Source organism: Erithacus rubecula, assembly GCF_903797595.1.
Source record: "Erithacus rubecula genome assembly, chromosome: 4".
In the NCBI taxonomy this organism is placed as follows: domain Eukaryota; kingdom Metazoa; phylum Chordata; class Aves; order Passeriformes; family Muscicapidae; genus Erithacus; species Erithacus rubecula.
Genome location: NC_136686.1, coordinates 31,604,079 through 31,621,711, shown reverse-complemented (window position 1 = coordinate 31,621,711; position 17,633 = coordinate 31,604,079). Strand labels below are relative to the sequence as shown.

Below are 17,633 nucleotides of genomic sequence, written 5' to 3'. Positions count from 1 at the left end.
CTGGCGAGCGGCCATTGGCTGAGGAGCGGAGCCGTGTGGCGCGGGCGCTGCGGCTGGCGGTGCCGCGGAGCCATGGCGGGCTGGGGGTCCTTCTACCGGGGCGAGGGCCTGGAGGAGGAGGAGCAGCAGCAGCAGGAAGAGGACGAAGGGGCCGAGGCGGTCGGTAAGGGCCCCCCACCCCCTGACGGAGAGCTCGGGGCCCGCTGCCGGCTTTCGCGGTGGAGGGGCCGCGGTTAAAGCTGTTTCCCCCCCGTTCCGTAGCGGACCAGAGGTTTGCGGGCCGGGACAGCCTCATCTTCTTGGTGGATGCCTCCAAGGCCATGTTCGAGTCCGATGGGGACGCAGAGACTCCTTTCGACATGACGATTCAGGTAGGGATGGATAAACTGCTAATTGCTAAGGCAAGACTTTCACACTCCTTACTGAAAACTCTTCTAATTTTGACCCGTGTGTGGTTTTTTTCAGTGCATTCGGAATGTGTATACAAGCAAAATTATCAGCAGTGACAGGGACCTTTTAAGTGTTGTGTTCTATGGTACAGAAAACAACAAGAACTCGGCAGATTTCAAGCACATTTATGTTCTCCAGGAGCTGGACAATCCAGGTAAAGTGGTGTGAAGGTTGTCTAAAAAGATAGAATACGGAAATAGGTGTAGTAGCATTGTCTATAACTGATCTCTCGAAAATCAGATAAGTTCTTGTTGCTGAAGTCCACTGTTGGTGGTGGGAGTAGGTTTAGATATTTATTGAAAGCTTAGAAACTTTATGAAATCCTAGTGTTTTCTTTTACAGTTGGTACAGATCCTTTCCTATGTCATTTCTTATATTTTAATGTGGTGGCTTCACTTGCTGTCTGCTAAACCTAAGAGTATCTCAACAGAACAGTTGAATGTCATGAGAAAAGTGTGTATCCGTGCTAAGGCATCACAGATTCCAGCTGATGGAGAACATTGTAGGATGGCTGAGGCTGGATGGGATTTTGAAGGTCAGCTAGAGCAGGTGGTTCAATATGGTAGCCTGTTTGGGGTGTTCCATGTCTTATTTCCATGATAAGTTCTGCAGTTCTTGAATTTCACTCTTTCATTTTCTTAAGATTACATACCATCTGCTTGATAACTGTGCTGAATTGGAAAGGCAGTAGGAGAAGTGCAAAGAATACATGCTAGTGGTGACAGATTGTCTGGCAGTTGAGTCTTCTGGGGGAATTTTGTCTACAACTTTTAAAAGCAGATTTTATCTCTGAGGACTTTTGATTTTATTTTCTTTACTGGGGGGTGCAGGTTTAATGACACAGGGGCTTCTCCTGAAAGAATTGTGCCTTGTCCTATTTTCAGAATTCATTACAATGGAGACCTGACAGGACTGCCTTAGGTTCTTCCCCCTTTTCTGGCAGACAGTGTGTTATAGGTCTTGCTTTTCTGTTTTTCTCCTCTTTCCCTGCTTGTCCCTTCTCCCATGTTAGAGGCAGTAGCCTTGCCATATGGATAAAAGCAGTGCAGGTGAAAGGTGGGTGTTGTTCTGATGCCTTGAGAGGCTCCCTGGAACAGAGGCTAGACAGTGTTAAAGGAATAAAGTAGATATTTATTAAAAGACTTCAAAGGACACACCTTGGGCAGTACAAGAGTCTGGCTGTGGCTCCACCCAAGATGCATGCCCAGTCATGAATTTTCACACTTTTATAAGTTTTGGTGCATTTACATATTGGGGTAAATTGTCCAATTGCAGCTCCAGGTTATGAAGTTCCATCCTCCCAGACTGCTCTCCTCAATTTGCTGCTGTTTGCACTTTTTGGGCCTGAGGCTGCAATGGTGACCTTGGTTCTTGGGCTGGAAAAGGGTTGTTTTGTCTAACTAAACTGTGAAGAGAACTTGCTAACACTTTGTATGAAATTCAGAGTCATATACCAATGCAGGAGAGAATCTAGAAAATATGAAAGTTAAAACTTAAAGCATCAGTTCCAAAGGAACAGAATTGTGCATTTGCTGCTCCTGGAGAGCAGTGGGTTCTGGAGAAGGAAGAGATGCTCTAGGTTATTATAGAGTACATAATTATGAACATTTACATGAAAGGACAGATGAGGAAATGAAAATAAAATATTCAAGGGAGAGGAAAACATTTTCAAATGGAATTGTGTAAGTGCTGTAGAGTTTGAGTGAAGGACAAAGGAAGAAGCTCTGCATTCTGCAATGGCTGAAAAATGAGAGCTTGTCTCCCATTGTAGATGAACAGGAGAAAACAGAACCTATTAAACAGGTGAGAAAAGGAGTCCTAGCTGGGCTGAAGTAAAGCTCAGAGCTGCAACAAGGCTGTGGATAGCTGACCTGAATGTTGGTGTGATTTGTAGGCTTCATTTCACCCCTGTGTGGATCCTCTCTGACATGAGTGGTGAGGAAGGGAGAGGAGGAGCTCTCCACCTTCCCAGCACGCTGTGGAGATGCAGGATGCATTTCAGGCTCCTCTCTTTCCTGTGGTGGTGCAGTCTGCTGTGCCTCTGCAGTTTGCTGCCTTTGCTGCTGAGCACTTGCCATTCAGTGGAGAGGGTTTGCAATACTTTGATCCCTGCCTGTTTCCCTTCCCCACAGAAAGAGCCCACACTGGTGCCAGGGCATTTTGTGTCCTCTTGGCCCTAGCAGGTGCTTTCAGTGGTAACTAGCTTGTGATATTGCAGATGTTAGGCCATGCTGGACAGTTTTCTCAGCCAGATGTTGGAAGGACACTGCCACAGATGTGCTTGGGAACATTCCTTGGACATCAGCTGCAAGGAATCCCGGGTGCAGGCTTAGAAGAGCTCATGGTACTTTGTTCAGTATTTCTAATGCACATGAATGCTGTTGCCCTCCAGGTGCAAAGCGTGTTCTAGAGCTGGACCAGTACAGGGGAGATGAAGGACGAGCCCTTTTCCAGGAGAACTTTGGCCACAACACTGACTATTCACTGGGCGAGGCTCTCTGGGCCTGCTCGAATCTCTTCAGCGATGTCCGAGTCAGGCTGAGCCATAAGAGGATCATGCTCTTCACCAACGAGGATGACCCTCATGCCAATGACAGTGCTAAAGCCAAGCTGGCCAGGACCAGAGCTGGTGATCTCAGAGACACAGGTCATTATTTCCCCTTTTGATTTTAGACACAATAAATGTGATGAATCTTTGCAGCTGATGTTAACTGCATTGCTAGCTTGTCGTGGAAAAATGTGTAAAATCATCAGAGCTGGGAAATATTTCTGAAAGTTTCTAAACTAGAAATTTGGTATCTAACCTGAACTAGGATATATGTTGCTCATCTGGTATCCTGTAGCTAGCACTTGTTTTCTAGGATCTATTTCTAGTTTGTTAGCATAAATGGGGACATGAGAGAGACAAGAAAATAAACTTTTTTTTGTTATTGTACCATTTTGCAAGAAGGGAATAATAATATCAAGTTAACACAAAAGGAAAATTACTTTAATGGTTCCATTTTGAATTAGCTGAAGGACATCAGCCTGAGCTCAGAGAGCAGACAGCATTAGTTCAACTGTGTGCCTAAGGTAACCAGTGTTTTTGGAATTCAGGAGATGTCCTGGATCTAGAAGCTGTGAAGCTTCCTTAATCCATTAGCCTCTATAACTAAGGGAAAGGGGATTTTCTGAACTTGTTACTCCCCTCTATGCCTGAGGTAAGATTATATTTTATAGGTGCTTATCAGAGCTATTTCATATTCAATGCTGTCCAGATTCTTAATTAGAGAGGAAACATTTTCTATTCTGCATTGCTCTTGCCCTAGAATTGCCCATTTCTCTAGAATATTTTACATCTGGTAGGGATGACAATTTGGAGCTCATTCTTACTTAAATTATTTGTATAGATAGAGAAATCTGAGAGTGCTGAGATACATGCTAATGCAAGAAAAAAGTAGTTTCTGATCCTTCTCCTATCTCTTCCATGGTTTCTAGGGATCATCTTGGACTTAATGCACTTGAGGAAGCCTGGAGGGTTCGATATCTCTTTGTTCTACAGGGATATTATAAATGTAGCAGAGGATGAGGACCTTGGGATCCAGCCTAAAGAATCAGAGAAACTGGAACATCTCATGAAGAAAGTACGAGCAAAGGAGACAAAGAAACGGACTTTAGTCAGGTGTGTGCCTAGTTATGATACATTCTTCAGTGGAGGCACCTCATGTTATTTTCAGACTGCATGTCACTTTCCTCTTCTGGAATGATTGGTCTTTAAAGGCATCAGGGCTTACATTCCTCAATCTTAATTCTTCAAGAATTTCACCAAGATTGGTGTTTCTTCTGTAGTTTCCAAGGATATTTGTGGATGAGAAGAGCAGAGTGGACCTCTTTTTTTTGCTCTGTGTGATTTCTCCTGATTGAGCTTAGCCAGAAATGATAATTTGTTAAAAAAATTACATCATTGCCTAAAAAGCTGAAACATAAAAAATAGTTTATAGTGAAATCTGATTGAAATTAGGCTTTTCTTGCCAGTACTGACTTAAAATTCATCTGAATGTGAATGCTGTATATTTTGGCCTGTTACTAAATAGTGATATGTTGCCAGTCTGTCTAGGTACTTGGCATGGATTCACACAGCCTTGATATTTCTAATCTCCTACTGAAAGATTAGATATACTTAAGAGAGATTAAAGGGATCTTGATAAAGCAGATAGAAAGTATTTTTGGAAGCACATGCTCCATAACAGTTGTTTTTTTAGGGAGTGAGTTCATAGCAGAATGATGTGGAAGCACAGTAAGGGAATGAACTTCAAGGCCTAATGTTTTTTTCCCAGTAAGTATTTATAAAGTATCCCAACCTGAGCTGTTGTCACAGACATTCTTGTTCCTGCTTGCAGCTTTATTTTCTTTACTAGGAATGTTCCTCAATGTTCTAATAGCTGGGGAGGAAGAATCCATACCAATGATACTTTTTGCAAGACAGGAAGTAGCATTTGTAGTAACTCACTCTTCTGCTCTCATAACTTGAAGATTTACCTCTATTTTTAAACTTTTACATCTAGTTTTTTTGTCTAACATCTTATTTATATTTTTTCTTAAATCTTGGTATTGTTTGTCGTAATGGGTTTTTTGTGGGAGAATTTTGCCTTCTACACAAACAGCTGTGAGAATTCATGGACATTACAGTGAGCATGATTGGGATACTCAAATGGGGACTTGTCCTGTGCTCTGCTTGAGCAAAGCTGCCCTTCAGGGAAAAGAAAGGTCAAATAAATATGGTAAATTACTTGTGTTTAGGTAACTTTTATGACCAGAAAGGATGATATTGCAAGAATATTTTTGTGCAAGTGAGATTATGACTCAAGTGATAGTATGTTTCCAAAGATATATGTGATTTTGTGGGAGTAGAGCAGGAGATGGTCAGAGGAAATAACATGAGGAGGTGATTTTCTTCTGCATTAGTGATTTTTCAGGAATCTTAAGTCTGTATCTGCTTTTTTTACACAGGCTAAATCTGCATCTGAGCAACGATGTGGCACTTTCTGTTGGTGTTTACAATCTTATTAAAAAAGCTTATAAACCATTTCCGGTGAAGCTTTATCGGGAAACTAATGAACCAGTTAAAACCAAAACAAGGATGTTTAGTGGAAAAACAGGCAGCTTGCTCCTGCCCAGTGACACTAAAAGGGCTCAGGTAACATGTGATTGTGTGTTTGCTTTTTCTTGTCTCTCTGATGTGTGAGGGAGATGCCAATTCCCCTGCTGCTTTTGTTTGTATTTCGCTTTCAAGATGAGATACAGAAATATTTGCATTTGTATGCACCTGGGGACATGCTGGTCATATTTTGAGCTCTGCAGGGTGAGAGTGGGTTGTTTCCCTGGCCTGACTGTCATGGGAAGGCATAGCTGCTGGTGGAAGTGCTGTCAGGAGCACAGGTCATTTCTTTCTGTAAGGCACAAGAGGTTGTCAGGGCCCGACCTTGTGTGACCCTGTGCCATTGCCGCTGAGTCAACTTCCGATTTGTTAGGAACGGATTTGGTACATGTTGTTAAACATACAAGTGTGAATCACAGTGGAGCTGGAGCTGTTTTTCAAACAAAAGGCATGTTGCCTTTGGAGTTCTTTGAATAAATTGTTCTTTGTTTTGCCTTCCTGCTTGCCAGTTTGGCTGATGTAAGTTGAGTGTCACCTTCTTATCAGCTACAGCTTTATTTGAAAGCAGGCTATGTAGTTGCTAGGTTATACTGTCACAAGGTGTGCTTTGTGTCTTCTTCCATGTTAATAGCTCTTAAAGTTGTTGTCTTAAAATGAAGCATTTAAGTCTATTTATAGGATATTAGTTTCCTGAAATAAAGTAGAGCAGATAAAAAGAAAGCTGAGCATTAAGCCCTGATGTCTACCTTCAGCAGCTGGACTAATGGTTTTGATGTTGTGATGCATGAGTGGTGCTAGAGAAACATTATTTCTCAGTCACTCTTTCAGGAGTAGGTAGCTGACATGCATCTGCTGAAGCAAGTTTAAAATTGGACGGGATCTCTGAAACAGTCTGGTCCTGCCTGGTCCAGAGCAACACTCACAAAACCAGATCAGGTTGCTCAGGGTTTCTTTGGGACAACTTGAAGAACTCCAGAGATGAGATGTGACAGCCTCTCTGTACCAGGGCTTAGCCATTTTCTTAGAAAAGTGCATTTTGCTTATGGTCAGGTAGAATTTCCCTTGGGATGATGGTCACAGACTGTCAATTGCCATTTTGGTGTGCACTACTCACGAGGGTTTACACTGTCTGTCTATAACCTTCTTTTAAGTAGTGGAACACAGCAATTGCATCCTCTTCCTGCACTTCCTGCCCTGTCCTGCCACCTGGTCCCCATGTGGTTTTTTTTATGCTGGCAGCCCTATCATCTGCTCTTCCCTGGTTTAGACATATGGAAAACGACAGATTGTGCTGGAGAAAGAGGAGACAGAAGAATTAAAACGGTTCGATTCTCCAGGTTTGTTTCTGATTGGCTTCAAACCACTTTCAATGCTCAAACAGCACCACCATATCAGGCCCTCCCAGTTCATCTATCCTGAGGAGTCCCTGGTGAGAGGTAAGCAAAAATGGCAAGAGAAGATTTACCACCTTGCATTAGTGTAACCAGTTGATTCATCCCGGGTTTGAGTGGGGATCATTGAGTGTAAAAGCTTTGTCTAACTTGAAAACTTGCTAATGTTAAGAAGAACTGAATTAACTGTTATTGTCCCTCCCAGTTGCAGTTATTTCTTGTTTTCTTCTGTAGCAGAAGAGGCAATGTTTATCCATCATGACAAGCAGCTAATTAAACCATGCAGATGTAGTCACAAAGTACTTGTTTTAGCCATTCATGAAAGTGAGGGATCCTAGTACCTGACAACAAGGCAAAGATGGTTAAAAAAGCCCAAACAAAACCAACCAACAACAAAAAAAGAAAAAGCTAAACCCCAAACTCTGGGGAGATAATTGTTCTTTTTAAGGCTATATCACTTAGGGGTGGAAACATGATACTCAGAAAGTATACTTGAATTAACAGCACTTTACAAGTTTGTAAAGAGAGAAGTCAAGGACATTTAGAACTGCTTATTTTTGCCTTTTTATATGTATACATATGTCTTGCAGTAGTAAGAAAAAACCTTTAGCTCCTCAGTCTAGCAGTGGATGAAGAGGGCTGAGTTATGACCAAAGGTTTTGCAGTGTCTGCCTAAAGAAGAACCTTTTTGTTTGCTTCTCTAACTGCACTTTCCTGTCTCAGCCACTTTATTTATATGTCACTCTTTCCCTGACCACCATGTCTGGTGAAATATACCTGAGGCAAACTTGTGCCTCAGGAATTGTACTGAAGTTTGAATTCTTAGCGTGTTCCATAAAAGGTCTATGATGTGCTTCTATTGTGGTGTCACTCCGAACAGAAACAGACTTTGTAGATAAAAATTCACAGTATTCCATTGCTCTGATGGTAGTGGTTTCACTTCTTCCACCAGAACTTGCTGGTCAGGAGACTCACTAACACTGTCCATTTTGAGTCTTCTCCTTTCCAAAATTTGCTTTTTACCTCCACAATAATGCAAGCATTTCAAAGAAGTCACAGGTTTTGAAACTGTAATATCTAGGGTTATATTTCAGAGCAAAGGAGCAAAGCTGTCACTCTGACCAATCCACCCTTTCCTTTGCAGGGAGTACAACACTGTTTAATGCCCTGTTGATGAAGTGCTCAGAGAGGGAGATGATGATGCTGTGCAGATACACCCCTCGCCGGAACGTCCCTCCTCGCTTTGTGGCCCTGGTTCCCCAGGAGGAGGAGCTGGATGAGCAGAAGGTGCAAATAGCCCCTCCAGGTATGGGAAGAGATGCTGCCTTTCCCTGAATGATTGGATGTAGTCAGTGTAATGGCATCCTGTATTGAGGGAAAATATTCTTAGTGCTACCCCCTCCTTAAAACTGAGGAAAATGCTTTCCAACATTTCTTTTCTTCAGTTTTGTCAATGTAAGCATCTGATGCTGAATCTATTTTTAAAGCCCCAGTTGCATCAGGTATGACCTGGCTAGGGTGTTTTCCCTGCCTTCTACCTCTTTTTAGCAGATTCAAATAACTGATGTAGAATGAAATGCCTTTTTTTCCTGTTTGTCCTGTTAGACAGAATGTATTTTCCTGAGTTATGTTGTATCCTTGAATATGTTATAAAATATTAAATAAATAATCTCACATGTTGAGAGCCTCATGCCACATCAGCCGATGGGGAATGATTAGGGAGCAGACTCTGCTGTTCTGCATTTTTTCCACCTCTTTAAGTGCAAAAACATTTTCTGGGAGAATGTAAAGTAGGGAAGTAACACTGCTTATGTACAAAGTGAAGTATTTCGGAATAATGTGGACAGTAATTTGTTTTTCAGACAAATCCTTTTCAAGCTCATACCCAGTAAGAGGTGGGAGAGGTGGACTAGTTGATGTCCTGCATAAAAAGCAAGTCACTGGTATCCAACTATGAATTTAGTCTGAATGTCTTTCACAAAGCCATTAGTGATGTTGGTTACAAACATTGAGATTGAGATTGAGTGCTGTAGGCACTTGGAAGTGTTATGGATTGCTGATTAACAACAAAACAGGTAGTTAGTTTGGAGTCATCAGACTTGGGTAATAACCATCTTGGTTTCTCCCATAAATTATTTTGAGACCAGACTTCTGTGTAACTGTTGTGTTCCTCCCTCTCTTCTTTACAGGTTTCCACCTGATTTTCCTACCCTACGCAGATGACAAACGTAATGTTGATTTTACAGAAAATGTGCCAGCCAGCCAAGAGCAGGTAGACAAAATGAAGGAAATAATTCAGAAGCTGCGATTCAAATACAGGTACCTGGAGATAAAATAGGGTGCAGGGAGTGGCATGGGGAAGAAAGCACAATCATTGCTTGCTCTGTTGCACACATTGTTCAGCTGTGGCGTTCCTGAGATGAGATTTTGATGTATTTTGATAGAAATTGCTTCTCTTTGCAGTAGCTTTGTCCAAACTTTATTCTTAATCATTCTGGATACCCAGGCACCACAATGCTTTATGTAGCACGTTCTGGAGTTCTTTGTAGAATTGCTCTTGTTCTCTGGGCTGTTGTTATTTGTTGCAGAGGTATCACATTTTGTTGTGGTTCTGCCACTCTACAGCAGATCAGATCCAGATCATTTAAATTAGAGCACTTTAGAAAGAAGAGTTAGGCCTTTTTTTTCATTATAGCTGGCATAAATGCTATGAAGTACTTTCATGGGACATTTTTTTCCCTAGATATTTGGAAGCCACCATAACTGTTATTAAAGTATGATGCCACTATCTCCTTTTGCCTCGTACAACTTTATAACTCTCACATAGCATTCTTATGTGGTTGATACATGACAGGATAGTGATTCAGCAGGTAAACTGAAAAGAGGAAAAGCAGGTCTGATGCAATGGATTGCTGTGTGGGAAAGAGGGAAGTTTTATTCTGAAATAAGTTGGTGGTAGATCTTAAGTGTTTTGTCTGTCTTCTTGGCAGCATGCATTGACATTTTGGGGGATTCTTGACAGGGCTGACAGCTTTGAGAACCCAGTTTTGCAGCAGCACTTCAGGAATTTGGAGGCTTTGGCGCTGGATATGATGGAACCAGAGCAAGCCGAGGATCTTACAAGTGAGAACTTGGCGGGTGTGAAGGGAGGCAGGGTAGGGGACTCATGACTTTGTTATAAGTCAAATATGTGCTACTACAAACCCAAATGTCTTGTAAGAAATATTTCAGCTGTGTGCAGTTGCACTGTGGAGGGTTCTGGATGTGTCTATTATGAAATACTGAAACCTTATTTTATATTGCTGTCACCTTTAAGACAAAGAAAAAAATTGCTCACTCTACTATCCAGAATTAAAATGGAATCATCTTTTTCCTATGGTGAGAAATGTTTTCTTTGAAATTCCTCTCCAAGATTCTCATTAATATTTCAGTGTGATAAATGGACCGAATCAAGAGCATTATTCTGCTGGGGGCAGTGCTGCCACCCAGTGACTGGGAGAGTTTGTACCTAAGTGTCTTGTATCATCTCGGGTGGGTCAGGAGGGAAGGGAGCACAGTGGTCATCTGGTCTGCTGGGTTATCCTACAGCACATTGCACAGGGTTAGTTCCAGGTAGTTCTTCAATTATTTCTGCAGTGAGGAATACTCTACAGCCTCTATGGGGGTTACCTGTTTCAATGCTCAGTCACCTTCCCAGTAAAGTTCTTCCTCATGTTCAAGTGACTCTTCCTGTGCTTCAATTTCTGCCCATTGCCTCTTGTTCTGTACTTGGCAGTACCAAGAGCCTGGTACTATGCTCTTGACACCCTCCCTTCAGATACTTAGATGCATTGTTGAGGTTCTCCTCTCAGTCATCTCTTCTGGAGGCTGAACAGGCCCAGTTCCTTCAGACTTTCCTCATAAGGAAGATGTACCAGTCCTTTAATCATCTTTGTTGTCTTCTGCTGGACCCATTCCATAAGCTCCATGTCTCTCTTTTACCAGGAAGCCCAGGACTGGACGCAGCACTCCATATGTCCAAACTCATGATATTACCAAGAGCTGTAAATTTCTCATTTGAGAGTATCATAACACAAGTATTTGCATTTTTGCATGCGTGCAGGACGCTTGCAGACTAGTTGCTACAGAAGCACAGTTGTGTCTGGTGATGTTACTGAAAAACAGTCAGACTTGTTAGCATCACTGCAGCTTTAAGAAGCAGGTGTTTTTTATTACTGTATGCATGATGGGATATCTCCATCAAAATCATGCATCTCTAGTACAGAAACAGCTATTTATGTAGGTTTTCCCAGAAGAAACAGACATGTGGTAATCATTTCCCCAAAATCATTAACATGTGTTAGTTCTCCATTGTGCATCTGTCCCAGGGGTCTCTCTGGTGGTTGTAGACCCTAAAGTTACAGCTGAGTGCTTGATGAACTGATGTTATTTCCCCATACAGTTGGCATACCTAGGCTGGTTCATATTTTGTGAGTGCCTTCTTGATGAATGTTTAACATGATCCTGCAAAATAAAGTATTGTGTGATTCCATACACTAATGGTTTTGTAGAATGAGTGTTGTTTTTCCCACTAGGTGAGCTGATAGTTCATCTGGCAACAGGGATGGTCTTGTAGACTTTCTTGTGATCACACTGTTTCTGAAAGGGCAAATCTTTTTCTTTTGCCAGTGCCAAAGTCTGAACAGATGAGCCACAGGCTGGGCAACCTGGTGGATGAGTTTAAGCAGCTGGTTTATCCCCCTGACTACAATCCTGATGCAAAGGCTGTAAAGCGAAAACAAGGTAAGTAATGGTGGTGCAGATACAAGACATAATGTCTTTATTCTGTTTAGAAGCTTCTAAAGTGGTTTCAGTTTGTCTCATAGTTTAAAGAAGCTGCTTGTGCAACAGTTCTGATCTCCACAATGAAGTATTTATATCCAGTATTGATTCTTAGAAAGTAGAGAATATTGTGGTATCCAGTTGGAGAGTTGCTGGAGTGACAAACTGCAGAGTGAAGTACAGGAAGTAGCATAGGTAAATGACTGCAGAATATGTATACATAATATTAGCAACTTTCTGTTTTACAACAGAACAGTAAAATTACTTGTCCCTTGTTGGTGAGGGAGCAAACTTTTATGTGTGGGCTGTTTAGCAAGTCCAGGATGGGCATTTTAAGGGCTAAATGTGTAAGTAATGCTGAAGTCCCTGTGTAATTTGGGAGTCTATGAAAGACTGCATAAAGTGTCACTTATCTGAGCTCTCTCTGGAATCATTGCATTCTGTTGTCTCAATGAGAATCCCTGAGAAGTTTTATTTGGAGGGTGTTTTTTTCATTAGAACACAAAGTTTCATACTTCACTCCTATCAATGAAATACTGCATCACTTACACAGTGACACCTGTTTCTTAAAAGAAAACATGGAAACTAGGTGTGTGAGTGAGTGGTTATTAAAGCACCATTGGTTGTTAAAGCACCATGTGCTAATGGCCATTAACTATGGTATGTATAAGAAACATTGATGTCTTCTTAATTTTTAAAATCTTTGTGATCTAATATGTATCTTTCTAGCTTCTGATGGTCAAACTGAGAAGAGGCCCAAGGTAGAAGTCTCAAAAGATGAGCTGCAAAGTCATGTGCAGAAGGGCACTCTGGGCAAGTTCACTGTACCTGTCCTGAAGGATGCATGTAGGTTTTTAGGGTTGAGGTGTGGAAGCAAGAAGCAGGAGCTTGTGGATGCTTTAACTGAATACTTTACTGAGCGTTAGGCTGGAGAAGAAGGCCCTGGTTTACTTCTGTCTGCTTAGAATTTTGATTGTCTTATGTGGGTGCTGTGTCTGTTTAATCTTGATATGAAAGAGACTGCAACTAAAATGTCTAGCAGGGAAGAACTTTTTACTTAGTTGTGAAAAATCTCTGCAAAGCTGGATTCTGTTGACAGTAGGTAAAGGCAGAACTAAATTCCCTGTGAACTCAGGTGACCCACTGCACATGGACTAAGTTGTGCCTTGCCTGTTTCTTAATAAAAGTTTGGACTTTTTCCTTTGCAACACTGTCATCTCTGCATCATAAAGGCAGCAGAACTCACTTCAGTGTGAGAAAACACAATGATCTATGTTAATGGCACCACATGAATTCAAGCACAGGTTGAGTCTGTGTCCTAACAGAGGGTATGAATATGTATTGCTCTACAAAACAGCCTGTATCAGTACTAGTAATCAAATTGGGTTCTTTTCCACCATCACTGTTACAAATATTACCAGCAGATCTTGAAAGAAAAAAATCATTACTGGGAAGTAGTATCCAATCCCTTGGGCAAAAAGCTGGCACTTAAATCTGCTCACACAGGTCTTCCATTTTTAAATGGTAATAGCAAAAGCTAGTTTAAAAATGGAAAACAAATTGTGTTCCCTGGAAGGCTGCAAGCATTTATCCCAATTAAATTACTGAGATGGCATAGAGCTTTTCCACCTCTCTAAGTGAATATGAGTCAGACTATTGTGCAGGCTTCTGTACTCTAATCTGTGTATTAAAAATAGAATAGCAAGTTGTGGAGAGAGCCTTTGTTACATACAGCATTTTTACTTTTTTAGTCGTACTTATGAAGGCTGCAGCTGGGTGTTTGGGGTTTTAGACTTCCATCTCTGGCATGCCCCACCTGTCTTGCAGTACAAGATGACTGAAACCAATAAACAGTTGCTTTTGCTTTAGGAAATTACTAATTGTTTAGTGAAACTCTTAACTTTCTATGGGACACAAACATTGGACACCTGAGGTGTCCATTTCGGTCTGCACAGTGTTTTTATTGCCCAGAGATTGCTGTGTGTAGCTTGCAAACTGTCCTGTGACCAGTCTGTAGTGTGGTACATGTAGTGGAGCCAGCTGTGACCACCCTTCTGGCACTGTGACTGTCCCAGCTGTGCCAGCACACTGCTCACTTCTACATCCACAATTCCTCCAGAGAACAGCCAGCCTGCATTCAGCTCTGCAGTACTGAAACTACAGTACCTGTTACACTTCCAGTCAGCCTGGATTAGTTATTTTTAATTAAGATTTGCCTAAGCAATTTATTTTGCTCTTGGACAAAGAAGTTACTGTAAATGCTTGTCTTAGCAAGGCTTGAAGAGTGGAATAGTGACACTATCCTGTCTGTAATTTTGTGAATTCAATTCTGCAAATACCCTTGTTAACATCTCTCTTAGCTTGCTAACCCTCAGGCCCACTATGTTCCAGGTTTTGGATGATTGTGGAATGTTTGTTCTAGGCTATTAGATCTGCCTCCTGGCTTTTTGTTGTTGTTGTTGTTCTTTTTGATAGCAGGCTATCACATTAAGCAGAATTTTAAAAGGGATGGTGATGGAGTGCTTTAGAGCAGAAAAAGACAGTTTTTGCTTTTCAAGTATCCTTTATTTCTGCTCTTTATGTGCTTCCTCTTACATCATCTGTCTTGGTGCAATAGGGCAAATCCTTGGCAAAGCTGTACTTCTAAACACAACTAGCTCCACAGCCAGCATCAGTAGAAGGGAACAGGAACCCTTCTAAACCTCATACAAGTAAAATGATTCTGAAGTATTTGTATGAAGTTCACCTCAGCAAGGGTAACTGGTATCAGCCATTTACAAAAATATACAAACATGGTATCTTCAGTCTTCCATGAGCTGACTTCATCTGCTTGGGATGTACTTACTAAAGGTATGAAGTTAGTGCCTCTGTGGAAACATTACAGGAAAAATTATTTTCCCTTCTGCTATTGCACCTAGTGGAGTTTCCACACTATTTTGCTTTGGCATCCTGCAATAGAAAACAGGTCTGATATTCCAACACAGGGGTTTAAACTTTTCTGATCAGAGCAGAAATGGATTTATTATACAATATGCATTTAACTAAAAACTAGGTCCATAAAACCACCACTAATCCAGACTGCTGTTGGTGCTTCATGCTGCTTTTCCACATGAGATGATACAGCATTCTCTTCTTGAGACACATATAATATCTGAAAAATTACTTGTTCTCTGTTTCCTTGGCCATGACTTAAAAGGGTTCATCTTCAGTCAGGTGACTAGAGTGCAGTAGCTAAAAAGCATGTCACTTTTTATAATTAACAACCAGATGTCAGCCACAACAGGCTGCTCTCTGCCTGTGTCTTTTGTACTCCCCTAGGAAGCCCAACCTCAGTGGTAACAGTCCATGCAAAGAAAACTGAGTAGGGAGTACAAATTACTGCACTGCAATAGCCTTTAGGCAACCTGTGAGCAGTTTAGCTTTACAAGCAGAAACATTCCAGTTAGTTGCAAATAGTTCACCAAGGGAATGACAATTCTATTTAGCTTTGCAGTCTTTTTATTTTTTTTCTTAAAAAGTCAGTATTTTAAAAAAATCAAGTTAAGAGAGTTCCCCTTGTATACTGCCATAAGATATCTGCTTCCCGTGCATCTCTTACAGAAGTCTCTTGCCTGGTTTCAAGAACAAGGGCTCTGCTAATGTGCACTGATCTTGGCTCCATCTGCTGCTACACAGTAGGTGCTGCCTGCCTTATACCTGCCTGTGCTGCTCCATCACTTACTGACTCCAGCAGCCTGAACACAGGGAACCTTTTCCTCAGTAGCCTAAACCGTTCAGAAATGCAGAGTTACTCACACCTGCTGGAGGCTGAAGCTTAGCAGAAATACTGCAACACAGAGAAAGTTGACAGGTGGGTTGAAAAAGCCCTGAGCAGGCAGACAGGAAGACAAGGGGGGGGATTTTTTTTTTTCTGTCCTTCTTCTAAACATATAACAAGAAACACAGTTGTACAGTCACTTTTTAAGAAGTAATACAATGAGAATGAATCTGTTGGAGTGGAATAATAGAAAAGTGGGGAGATAGGTGGAAACACTAATAATTAAACCATTATTAAACAAAAACGTGGCATTTTGAAATGAAACATTGATATCAAAACCATCATCTCAACTGAAGCTAAACATTAATTCCCCCCTAATGTGCACTTTTCTATTTCACACACACACTCGTGGGCACTTAGACCAGCAGTCTTTCTATAGCTTGCTGCACAGACTGGATCTGAGGCTTTAGCTGTGATCCCTCCTTGATGGTGATGGAGCAGGCGATGACGGGCCGGGAAACGCCGCACGCCCGGCCCAGGGCTTGCTTGGAGCGCACAAACACGTAAGGGACGTTCTTGTCCTCGCACAGAAGAGGGAGGTGCAGGATGATCTCCAAGGGCTCTGCATCTGCTGCCATCACAATGAACTCTGCTATCCCTCTGTTCAGTGTTTTGGTGGCTGAAAAAGAAACTGGAGTCAGTCCAGGTCTTTCTGGAAAGTGCATCTAATGTGAAACAACTTCAAAGCCAAATCTTGTATGGTTCGGAACTGGCCAGGTATCTGGTAATCCCAGTGCCACACCACTGAAGCATGCATAATTACAAACCAAGCACCAGAAACACAATTTGGGAATCTACCAGAACTGCATATAAATGTCAAAAAGATTACAGCTTAGTTCTGCCCCTGAATATTGTTAAAGAAGGCTTGAAGGAGGAGAAAGGAGACACACAGCTGAAACAGCCAAATCTATATAAAATGAGTGATTCACAGCTACAAAGAAAAGACAGTGTCTACCCATGGCACCTCACAAAATCCTTGTTAGGACACTTTTTAACATACAAGTCTCACCTTCATTGGCTCCTTTGCGTAGCTGCTTATAGTTGCAGGATTGCTGCACCAGATCCAGCAGTGTTTTGGTGAGCTGTGCATCAGCCAGCGGGTAAGCTTTGGGATTCACTTCTGCCTCACTCTAAAGGAAAAAGTAAAGAATGTTACAATAGGAGCAAAGGAGGCTTTAGTCTGATCAACAATGCACAGGCATCGTGTCCACCATATATATTGATTTTCTCTGCGCATATAGAAGAAACACCGTTACATTTTACTCCGAAAAACTAAGAATGATGCGCTTCTCATCAAAGTATAGAGTGTATCTACTCACAATCCACACCCTACAAACCAGCAGCAGTGCACTTATGGGGCAGTCTTCAGGCTTTTTATACCACAAAGACTACCCAAAATGAAGCACTTCGGTGCACCTTAACAGCGTAAATTAACAGACTAACAGAGTTTTTTTAGAAATCACCAGAAGAGCACGCATCAGGGTTATCTCTGCAAACCACGAGCAGCTTCTAAACGCTAACAGGGCAGCGGGGCGGCACAGCAGTGAGGTCACCAGCGGCGCTGGCAGAACCGCGGCCTCTCTGGCTCCCAGCACGGCGAGGGGGTGACCCCGAACACGGGGTGACCCCGGACAGCGAGTCCCCGTTACCGGGTGCCCCCAGGACCGGCAGCTCCCCGGGCCTCCGCCGCCGCAAGCGGCCGCACCCCCGCCGCCCGCACGGCCTCCACGTGCTGCCCGCCGCGCAGAGGGAGGCGGCCCCGCTCTGCCCCAGGCCCTCCCGAGGAAAGGGGTAGGAAGAGGAGAAGGAAGAACAGGAGAAGGAGGAGGAAGAGAAGAAGAAGGAGGAAAAGGAGGCTGGGGCACGACGCCACTGACCATGGCCGCGGCACGGTGGCTGCTGTGGGCCCGAGCGCGCTCTGAGGGAAGAGGCGGGAGCGCCGCTGCGGCCGCCGGAAGGGAGGCGGGGCCGGAGCCGGGGCCGGGGCGGAGCCGCCATCCCCGCGCAGGGCGGAGCC

The 17,633-nt window shown here is 42.6% G+C and overlaps 2 protein-coding genes across 2 annotated transcripts; one reads left to right on the top strand and one right to left on the bottom strand.

The window, feature by feature from the left end:
* Positions 1-7: 7 nt before the first annotated feature.
* XRCC6 (X-ray repair cross complementing 6) lies at positions 8-15,823 on the top strand. Its single transcript, XM_079303242.1, has 12 exons — positions 8-163; positions 262-371; positions 466-604; positions 2,843-3,097; positions 3,928-4,111; positions 5,440-5,626; positions 6,855-7,023; positions 8,123-8,284; positions 9,168-9,297; positions 10,001-10,101; positions 11,647-11,760; positions 12,529-15,823. Exons 1-12 carry the CDS (start codon positions 73-75, stop codon positions 12,723-12,725), a joined length of 1,839 nt encoding a protein of 612 aa, XP_079159368.1. The 5' UTR covers positions 8-72; the 3' UTR covers positions 12,726-15,823.
* On the bottom strand, positions 15,275-17,614 carry SNU13 (small nuclear ribonucleoprotein 13). Its single transcript, XM_079303244.1, has 3 exons — positions 17,494-17,614; positions 16,626-16,746; positions 15,275-16,235 (listed from the first exon to the last, which is right to left on the bottom strand). The coding sequence occupies exons 1-3, from the start codon at positions 17,494-17,496 to the stop codon at positions 15,973-15,975; spliced, it is 387 nt and encodes a 128-aa protein (XP_079159370.1). The 5' UTR covers positions 17,497-17,614; the 3' UTR covers positions 15,275-15,972.
* Between the last annotated feature and the right edge of the window lie 19 nt (positions 17,615-17,633).